The 10,560-nt window shown below is 37.2% G+C and overlaps 1 protein-coding gene across 1 annotated transcript in view; it reads right to left on the reverse strand.

The window, feature by feature from the left end:
• Positions 1–746: 746 nt before the first annotated feature.
• Positions 747–10,560, reverse strand: part of LOC107562642 (ras and EF-hand domain-containing protein-like) — a 40,763-nt gene continuing 30,949 nt past the window's right edge. The window contains exons 13-16 of the mRNA XM_016247316.1: positions 3,819–3,933; positions 2,835–2,954; positions 2,294–2,370; positions 747–1,366 (exon numbers count right to left, since the gene is read on the reverse strand). Coding sequence (XP_016102802.1) covers positions 1,264–1,366; positions 2,294–2,370; positions 2,835–2,954; positions 3,819–3,933 — 415 coding nt within the window. The 3' untranslated portion in view covers positions 747–1,263. The remainder of the gene's footprint in view (positions 1,367–2,293; positions 2,371–2,834; positions 2,955–3,818; positions 3,934–10,560) is intronic.

Genomic DNA, 10,560 nt, shown 5'->3' on the forward strand with positions numbered 1-10,560 from the left:
GCACGAAAACCCATTGCCCTTTAAAAACTGATAATTATATAGTAAAAAAGAAAATATGCAAATTAACTGATCATCTGGAAAATGCTTGTACATGTGTTTTTTTTTTCATCTTTAGAGGTTTGAGATCTTTTTGAGTGGTGATTTCACAGCGTATGTGAAATGTGTTTTGTTTGCATGTTTAGCAGCATTATAAATGTTTCAGTTTAAAGCAGTCTGTCATTTAATTTCAAAATAAAACTCTGGGAGTATCAAAAAAAATAAATAAAAAATCAGTTCCCAGATTCACTGGGAATCGCCTTATTAAATTTGTAAAGTGATTTTTGATTGTTTATATACTGCCACAATAAAACTGGAGTGAAAACATTGCAATCTTTATTTTTGCTTATTAAGACTTAAATGTTGCATTTAAGAATGTTGCTTTAATTTTTCTGTTCGATGGCAACAGTGAAATAAGCTTGAAATGAAAACAAAGAAAAAAAGAATTACAAATAAGACATTAGAATTCAGATGTTACTGACATTGTCATTCATATAAGTATGAATTGATTTAACAAATGTTTTCCGCAAGAAAATGTTTTTTAAAAAGTGTGCAGTTTATTTCAGAATATAACATTACATTATGTAGTGAGCATTAAAAGCCAACTGTGCTGTTGTGAAATGCATAAAGCAATGATAATATCCACAAAGGCTTGTCAATCTGTTTTAAAACGTGTCATGACGTTTTCAGCACTGAGTAGAAATATGTACTTTATCATTTACAGCTACAAGCCAAAAATAAATTATTTGGATCAAGCAGCAACTTCCAATTTTCATTCAACAAATTCTGTCATTTGATTCTTCCAAAGATGCATTATTGCAATCAACTCTCTCACACACACACACTTTTCAATGACCCTGCAACATATTACAGAACTATTATTCCTTTTCACTAAGCTGAAGGAAGTGTTCATGTAATAAATAAAGGCAAGGTACAGAATACTGAGTGTCTGTTCACTCCATAAGCTACTAATAATCATCTGTAATATATAATATATAGAAGCTGTGAAATTCAGGGCTGTTAAAGGCAACGCATGACACACAGTGATGTGCTTCAACAAGTGACTTGTCATTTCAAAAAAATCTGAGACAGTCTTGAGGACAAAACTTAGCACAGTTGAATTTCTTAAACAACTCAGACTTTCACTAATTGGTATATCTCATCTAATATGTCTTGCATAAATAGTTGAATGGTTAAATATTTGATTGGCTGTGACGTCAACACACATCAGCCCATGCAGCAATTTGGGTTGGACATCTTCTTATGATTTCCAGACAGTTTGGCCACTGATACAGGCTCCTTGTACTCATCAGCATGCTTCATCACCTCTCTGAAGTGAAGGATAGAGAAATCATTCAACATGTAATGTTAAAATATCCATATAATCAGAGTGCAATTTGTAAAAAAAAAAAACAAAAAAAAAAACTGAGGGGAATATTTGACCAAGAAGATCACCACAAATTCAGCAAAAAACTAATACAGAACATAATTTAGCAAATAATAATAAATAATACAACAAATTTGTATTACCCATGCATTATACTCAGGGTGTGATTTGCCCATCAGTAGTGAATTTGGTAACAGTACAGTTGAGCATTTGCACTTCCATATATATATATATATATATATATATAACATCATGCTAGCAACAGCCTAGCAACCTAGCAATGTTTTATACCTTATTTTATACTTATATATATATATATATACACACACAGTATATATATTTGAATTATACTGTATATAAGTTCAAGGAAATCCACTATTAAAACCAAGTTTACATTTATAAGCTCATAAGCTCAATAAATCTCAATATTGTCTCAAAGATAATATTGATAACTTGATAAATTGATAAAGATAACTGTGTTAATGATTTTTGCCATAACTGAACAGTCCTGGGTAAACGCACAATTTAAGTTTTGTGATGCAAATTGAAGACTGAATCTTGCTGCATAACATACCACAACAAGGCTTGACTGTCAGAGGAACATGTTTTGATTCACTTCACTTCATCAAAGCATTAGCCTCAGATTATGAAACTCAATAAAACCCAATCTGCTGCCCTCTTGTGCTTTGTGTTAATATTACAAACAATACTGTAGCAGTTAGTTCATCTGAAAGCTCTTTATGAGAGAATCTCACAAAACCTATTAAGAATATGTGTCCAAAATAACATTTTGATATTTTTCTTGTATTATATTATATAATGCATCACTGCATTATGAATAATTGTCAAGAAAATAGAAAAAATGCTTACCGGGCTAAATGAAGAACAGCCTCAATGATGTTGGATCCATCCTTTGCACTCGTCTCACAGAATAAGGCACTGTATGTCTGAACACAGAAAGCAGCCACAGTTGAACACTTATACTAATAAAAAAAAAAACTCACTTTCTAACTAACCTAGACTGCTTTAGGTCATATTCATTCATGTGCAGGTGGCAATGTTTTCACCCACATGTTGTTTGGAACTCCTGAATTTTGAATAAAGTCAGGCCAGTATTTGAGAAATATCCAAAAAGCCCAGTCTTCTTAAGCCTATGATAGTTTTTTGTGACAAAACAGACTTCAGGTGATTTGGAATATAGATCATTAGTCATAGAGACTACTTTTGTCATGGTGCTTTCATGGTGTTTTAAGGCCTTTTTGATGCTTAAACTCTTAGTCTCTGTTCAAGGTAAACCGCAGTTTGCATGAGGGTGAGTAAATTATGACCATGTAAATTTTTTGGGTAAACAACCCCTGCAGAAAAACAGAGAGCAATGGTAAACCACAGTGAATAACGGCCAGGCACTAACCATGGCCAGTTTCTCTCCGTAGCTGGTTGGAATACAGGTGACTCCATCCAGAAGTGCTTCCTTCCTCAGGTCGGTCTTATTCCCCACGAGCATGATGGGAATGTCATCCTGAGACACATCCTGCACCAGAAAAGAATCTCAGTAAGAATATCAGTGTCGTATTCAAACTGAACCAGCAACATCCTACTTTTCCCATTGTAGTGCTTATTTAAAGGTGCAGTATGTAATATTGACAGCTAGTGGTTCAAATGGGTATTGCAGTCAAAATACTGGAGAGAGTCGTTTCTCCGGCCCCCTCCTCCTCAGACTCAACGCTCACGTGGGTTGCCAGATTGAGGACACGCAACAGGAACGAGCACAATTGACAATGGAAGGCAACACACCTTACACTGTAAGTTGATTTATTCACTTTTAAGAAGCCTCTGGTTGTAAATGGTTTCCATGGCTGCAATACCCTGTGTTTTCTGCCAAATGGCAACCCAGGGTGTCGAAATGGGTAAATTGGCAGTGGGAGGAGTCACACAGTCCAAAACAAAAACAGACATTCTGACACGGAACGCACATTTCAAAGTGGAATAACTGGCTGTAGCTTTGTTTTTCGGAGAAACAAGTATGTGAACTTAGCAGGTTTCCTGAATATCTGCAAACATATTACGGTAGGTATTTAATGCTTTAGTAGAGTCAAAAAATACATACAGCACCTTTAATATGGCATATCATGGAAAACCTCACAGTGCATTTAACTCCTACATCAAGAAAACTCGATGTAGACATGTTTACAAGATTCCTCTCCACTTCACCTAGATCATTTATGGAAACAAAGTTAAACAATGCTTTAATCAGACACTAACACATTAGCATAGGACTGTTCAGCAAATAGACCTGTCCTGATGAGCGACAGTCTTAAGGGTGAAGTAGCACCAGCTACAAATGACCTGTCAAGTCTACAAAACTAAATTATGACTGTTTATGTGGATGAAATACCTCAATGATGTCGACCCATTCACGCACATTCAGAAAGCTCTTCTCACACGTAACGTCATACAGTAGGAGAACTCCATTGGCCCTCCTGAAGTAAGACTTTGCAATGCTCCGAAACCTGTAAAAGTGACACCAGAGTATTCAACTTTTAGAGCAAAGTACACTTCGGTTTTTATGCGTACACTAGGGTATTTGCTTCATTTGTATGCTCAACTTGCATATGCGCCTTCAGTTTTTTGTTGTTGCAATTTTTATTTTGTTCACAAGGTGGCAATTCTGGTTCGGAATGTTGTTTTAAAGGGGTCATATGATGTGATTTCAATTTTTCGTTTCTCTTTGGAGTGTTACAAGCTCTTGGTGCATAAAGAAGATCTGTAAAGTTACAAAGACTAAAGTCTCAAATCCAAAGAGATATTCTTTATAAAATTTAAGAGTCAACAACGCCTACCTAAAACGCCTCGTTCTAACACGCACCCACATGTCTACATCACGATGTGGGAAGATTTGCATAACGCCGCCCAAATGTTCACGCAAAGAAAGAAGGCGTAACTTTTATTCTCACTGTAGTATCGTTGTTGCCGCCGCTGCCATGTCGTGAAGGCGCTATGCGTTTCGTTGTGAAAGCGAAACTACTTTGATTGGTCTTCCAAAAGAGGACGATATCCGCTTCGTCATGCCTAGAGCTGATCCATGCTGGTTGCTGAGGAAATACATCAACTTCGTGCTGTGGATTGCTGGATCGGCTTTCGCCGTGGACGAAGCGGAGTCCAGCCCAGGGTCGCCACAAGCCCATCCGCCTCCGCTCACTTTAGGCCACCGGCCGCCACCGCTCTAGCCGCCGGCCTCCGCTCACTCTAGCCCGCCGTGTGTGAAAGTGAAACTACTTTGTTTGGCCTTCCAAAAGAGGACACGACTAGAAATCAGGTTAAGTTGTATTTACAACACTGTTCCAGAACACTTCAACCCAAATATTCCGATGTGTCCAGCACATTTTATGGAGGACTGTTTCTTGATCCTGGGAGAGTAGACTACAATGCCGGCTGTTCTGACTAACAGAATGTACATTTTTTATATTTAAAGAATGACGATGAGCTTTGTAAAAATCTACGCGTTTCAGAAAGGCGGGGCATAGAGGAGAAACAATAATGTACAGTATGTTGAAAATAATGTGTTTTTTAAACATTAAACCACATAAACACATTTCATTACACCAAATACACAAAATAATTTTCTTATTAGCAACATCGTATGACCCCTTTAACAGAGGAGGTGGAGCAAAAACAAAACAGCTTGAGATGCCAACAACAACAGATGACCACATTGATTAGCACTTGTGTAGATATTAAGAGATACATAGTACAAAGACATTTTATCGCTCATAACTAGAGGTTGACCGATGTATCGGTTTTGCCAATTAATCGGCACCGATAGTTTTTTGCTGGAACTATCGTTATAGGCAAAAATCCATGACGATAGTTTTCCGGGTTGCGTCCGTTGCTGGAACGGCTGAGAAGGGTCTGCTGTCATTATACAGTACAAGAGCGGCCTCTAGTGGTTGAAATCACTGACAGCACGTGCTATTTGTTTAGACACGTGATACTGCACGCTGAAAAGAGCGGGAATCTTCAGACACGGATTTAAATGCAGCCGACAGAAAATCCTGCCACGCCACAGAGCGCCATTCACATAGTTTTCCATTAAATTACATTATATTTGTCCCGAATTGTTGTTAATGCTTCATTTATAGAGCTATAATATAGATTGCGCTTTCTCTTTCCGTTTGCTCGATTTTTTAAACACCGAACTTCAAACTCATATATGCCTCATTGTTCGTTCATTCTTGAAGTAAACTTGTGTCCGTTTGGTGATTAAATAAACAGTTTTAGACCGCTGCTCGAATTGAACGGGACGCGTCCGGAGTGTGTGTGATACCTGCGAGTTCTCCTAGACTCAGCGCTGTGCTTTTATTTTGATTAGATAATCATCAAGTGTTCAAGAATAGAAGAAGTTAAAGTGTGAGAGTATACATACAATATCCATATGTATATAATTTTAATGCTATGGCCTTTGTGTATATATTTAAAGATGTGCATCTTTAAGCATGACTGTTGAAATCATACAATGTGACATTTGTAACATTAAGATTAATGAAAGCTGTGTAATGAAAGTATTGTTCCTTGTTAGAGTGTTAATTTCAAAATTTTTATTATTACTACTACTACTACTAGTATGGTTCAGTACTGTTTTTTTTAATAAAGCATTATTTTAGTTTTTGTTCAGTATCCATTTTAAAAACTATCGGTTAATTAATTGGTATCGGCCAGTGTGGTCCAACCTAGCTATCGGTATCGGCAAAATCCACTATCGCGACCTCTACTCATAACTTCAGGAGAGAAAAAGTGCAGACACTGGACAAGGAAACATTGGTGCACGTGTCAAGTGACTGTGTTCACACATGCTATCAAACGGAGTACACTTGTGCATTCATCTGTATGCATATTCTAAGCTTTCGCATCAAAACCGAACTTTAGCTTTCTCGTTGACAACTGTGCCCCTAGAGGTTCATGATGGAACTTCGGGGGGGTTGTGATCATAACATACATTCACCAGTCACTTTATTAGGTGCCTGTTAACACAAATATCTAATCAGCCGATCACATGGCAGCAACTGAATGTGTTTAGACATGTAGACATGGACAAGATGATCTGCTGAAAGTCAAATGAAGAACCAGAATGGGTAAGAAAGGTAATTTAAGTGACTTTGAACATGGTTGTTGGTGCCAGATGGGCTGGTCTGAGTATTTCAGAAATGGCTGATCTACTGTGATTTTCACGCACAACTATGTCTAGGGTTTACAGAGAATGGACTGAAAAAGAGAAAATACCCATTGAGTGGCAGTTCTGCGTGCAAAAAAAAATGTTGATGCCAGAATTCAGAAAAGAATGGCCAGACTGGTTTGAGCAACAGTAACTATATAACTAAATAACCATTTGTTAAAACTGAGGTTTGCAGAAGAGCATCTCTGAATGCAAAGCACGTCAAACCTTGAAGCAGATGGGCTACAGTAGCAGAAGACACACCGGGTAGCATAAACATAGCTATGTCACGAAGCTCAGATCATCTAAAACTGGTTTCTTGAACATGACATTAAGTTCATGATCCACACTCATCATAAATCTATCCAGCAGAGCACATTTAGGATGTATTGGTATGGAAGATTTGCATCATGGACGTGCAGCTGACAAATCTGCAGCAAATACGTAATGCTGTCATGTCAATATTCATGTTATGTCATGTTAATATGTTTCCAGTACATTGTTGCATCTATGGCATGAAGAATTGACTCTTCGCAGCGAGTTTGATTGACAGGCGATCTGACCAATCATAATGCCAAATCTGCCATTTTGTCCGACAAACAAACCAGACATGAGTAGATTAACATCACTGGACTTGAACTTGAAAATTGGTGTATATTGACGTCTTTCCATGGTTGAAACAAGGTACCTTCTGATGTTCACTCATGTTTATTTCATGCTATGACTAGTAAAGAGGAAGATATGATCGGTTCAGCATGAGGCGCTACAGCGATCTGTCAAGACACATTAAAGAGTCACAAAACACTATTTATTGAATATTTATCATCAACTGAAAATGTTTCCCAGTTTATTGATTATCACCTGAAGAAAACTTCTCTTTCATTAAAGATAAAACATATTTTTGGTTAAAACACAATCAATACAAACTGAAGAAAGGAACTAGATGGTAACACTAGACGTCTCCTCTTTATACCTATACATATATCCCTCATAAGGAGGGTTTGGAAGTTATCACTTTTTTCATAAATTCTGATAAACCTGTCAAAATTATCACTGAGATGATTATGTTTGTTTTGACAAAGAATTACTTTATGTTTGATAATTACCTTTACTTACAGACACATGGAACTGCCATGGGTACTCCATTAGCTTATTAAATCATTAATTACCTGTTCCACATTAAATGTGATTTACAAGTTAAAAGGTCCGTGTCCACTTATTTACATCGGAAAAACTAGTAAATCATTAAATTCATATTAGTGAACATAAATCTGCAATCAGGAGATGTGATGTGAATTCACATATTGCAAGACATTTTCATGGCTATAATCATGATATTAAGGATTTCATTTGTACAGGTATCGAAAAAGTAATAATATCTAGAAGTTGTTGTAACAGAGGAAAAAAATGTTACAACGAGAAGCTTACTGGATGTATCGATTAAAAAGCATGTTTCCCTTGGGTCTTAATAAAGATTTTGATCTTTCTTGTTTTCTTTAAGTAGAATTGAGTAATAGTGAGCAACTTATGAATGGCTTTCACATTAGTGTTTTCTGTAAATTTGTTTGGTGAATTTTTTATTTATTTGTGATGTATATTTTGTGCTTGTACTAACGTTTTGATGTGTTGATTGCTTTGTAATTATTCCTTTGAAGTTCGTCTTTAGTTTACTTGATCGATTGGTCAATTATCGGATGACGTATGAGGTCGGCTTTCCGCATGCGCCTCTCAGAAGTGACGCACGCGGAAGCGCAGGTAAGAGATCAAAACAAAGGTCTCTTAGAAATACAAAATGAGGATTTGTAAAGTAGTATGTCGGAGGATTTCGATATAAGCCAAGAGGAGACTGGTTTTCCTTTGCTAAAGTAAGGAAACTTTGCTTCCTTTGCTCCTGTTAACAAACGTTGGTTTTCACAAGACTCACCGACGCATGCGCAGCGCTGACCTCATACGTCATCTGCCCGGAGCTGCTTCTGTGTACAACTGTTGGCGCAAGCTACATTAAAGTGATTATTACGTTTTGAATATGGATATTTTTCTTACAAAAACGCATCGATTTGCTACAGGAGGCCTTTGTTCACCCCCCGGAGCCTTGTGAGATGCTATTTTAATGGATGGGGGCTTTTTATTTAACTTATTTTGGACTGATGCATGCAACACCCGCTGAGTGGCATTAAACAGCTTGAAAGATCAAAGACAATTTTTAATATAACTCCGACTGGATTCGTCTGAAAGAAGAAAGTCATATACACCTAGGATGACTTGAGGGTGAGTAATTTATGGGCTAATTTCTAATTTTTGGGGGAACTAACCCTTTAAGTTTGTGATAAGTAGCACCTGTGACTCTCTACCTGGTGATCATTGGACTTCACTTTTGTTTTTTTAATTCTTGAGGGAAGTGTTATTGTATGATTCACTGAAGAAGGCTTTTTGCTGAAACGTCTGATTGTTGATTGCTCTGTTGCAAAATAAAAATAAACTATAATTTATTAAGAAGATACAGCGAGTGCAGATCCTTTATCTCATAGTGTTGTTCAAATTTCTTAAAATTAAAAAATTTGAAAGCTGAGACTGTGTTTCATACCAAAAGTAACCTGCTCAGTCTTGCCTGTTTGCGCGTTGTGAGTTTCCTCTTTGCTCCGCAATGTATTTTTCACTGTGTGAGAACATCATGTGTGGCGTGAGAGCGCCATGGCTTGTCGGACAAAGCAACAGTAACGAAGGGGGGCAGGTCTTTGCAAAGGGTCAATTAAGGCAGTTCTGAAGGTAAAAGGGGTCCAACCCAGTACTAGCAAGGTACTTACCTAAGAATGTGTCTGAGTGTACATTACTGGTTTTAATGTAAATTCAGATAATAGATCTCAATCAGGTTAGATGCCACACTGAATTTAACGTGAATGAAAACAAGGCTGTGAGGGATAGACTTACAGTCTTTACAATGGCACGCACTGTATAAAGGTCCTAAATCATGGAATTTTATTTTGGAAACTCATAACGTTTAAGTTTTATGGAGTTGTTGTCACTGAAAGATTATTATTTTCCAGAAAGTTGTTTATGAACAATTGGTATGCATTTCTTTCCCTCACAGCTTTGTTTTCATTTCTGTCAAAAAGTAAACATGGCGCTACCCTGCCTAAGGTCTATAGAAGTTCAACTAACAAGTTTAACAAATAGGTTTTGTACTATAGAGCAGATGAAGAATATCTGGGGTCTAGAAGAACAGCTCAATTATAGAGTTTAAAGCTCATGTCGACCATCATTGAATGTCTATCAGCTCAGTTTTTGCAGTGTTTTCCACACCGTCGGCACTAGTCAGATCCTTTATCTGCATGGCCAGACATGGATGTTTTGAATGAAGAAAATGAAGAGCAACTGTTCAACATAATTCAAATTCAACATGGTAAGCAAGTGCTGCTTTGTTTACAGTGTGTTTTCGGTTTCCCTTTTTGAATCATAAATACAGACTACTGCCACCTGCTGGTCTGGAGAGGTAATTCCTCTCATGCAGGCACAGAACGTACTAGTGATGGGAAGTTCGGATCATTTTACATTCATTCAGCAAAATGAACGAATCTTTTTTCTAGTCATTTCATTCATTTTAACAAAATATAATTAAAATGTTACGTGTTACTTCCCTAATATGTCTACTACTTACGCAAACGTTGATCACACTACAAACAATACAAAACTGCTATAAGAAACAGAAAAGATTAATTAATTGTTTACCCGAGTCTTCAGTCTATGATTAGCTCACCACCTCTTATCTGACAAGTCTTCGGGTTTGGGCTTATGGGGCTGTCACGTGATGAACGATCGACTCGAAAAACCCGAAGACTCGAGATGAACTAATCAATTCTCTTTCCGGCTCAGACTGCATTGGTTAAAGCTTATGGGGCTGTCACGTGATGAACGAACGACTCGGAAAAAC

Source organism: Sinocyclocheilus grahami, unplaced genomic scaffold, assembly GCF_001515645.1.
Source record: "Sinocyclocheilus grahami isolate Dianchi unplaced genomic scaffold, SAMN03320097.WGS_v1.1 scaffold831.1, whole genome shotgun sequence".
In the NCBI taxonomy this organism is placed as follows: domain Eukaryota; kingdom Metazoa; phylum Chordata; class Actinopteri; order Cypriniformes; family Cyprinidae; genus Sinocyclocheilus; species Sinocyclocheilus grahami.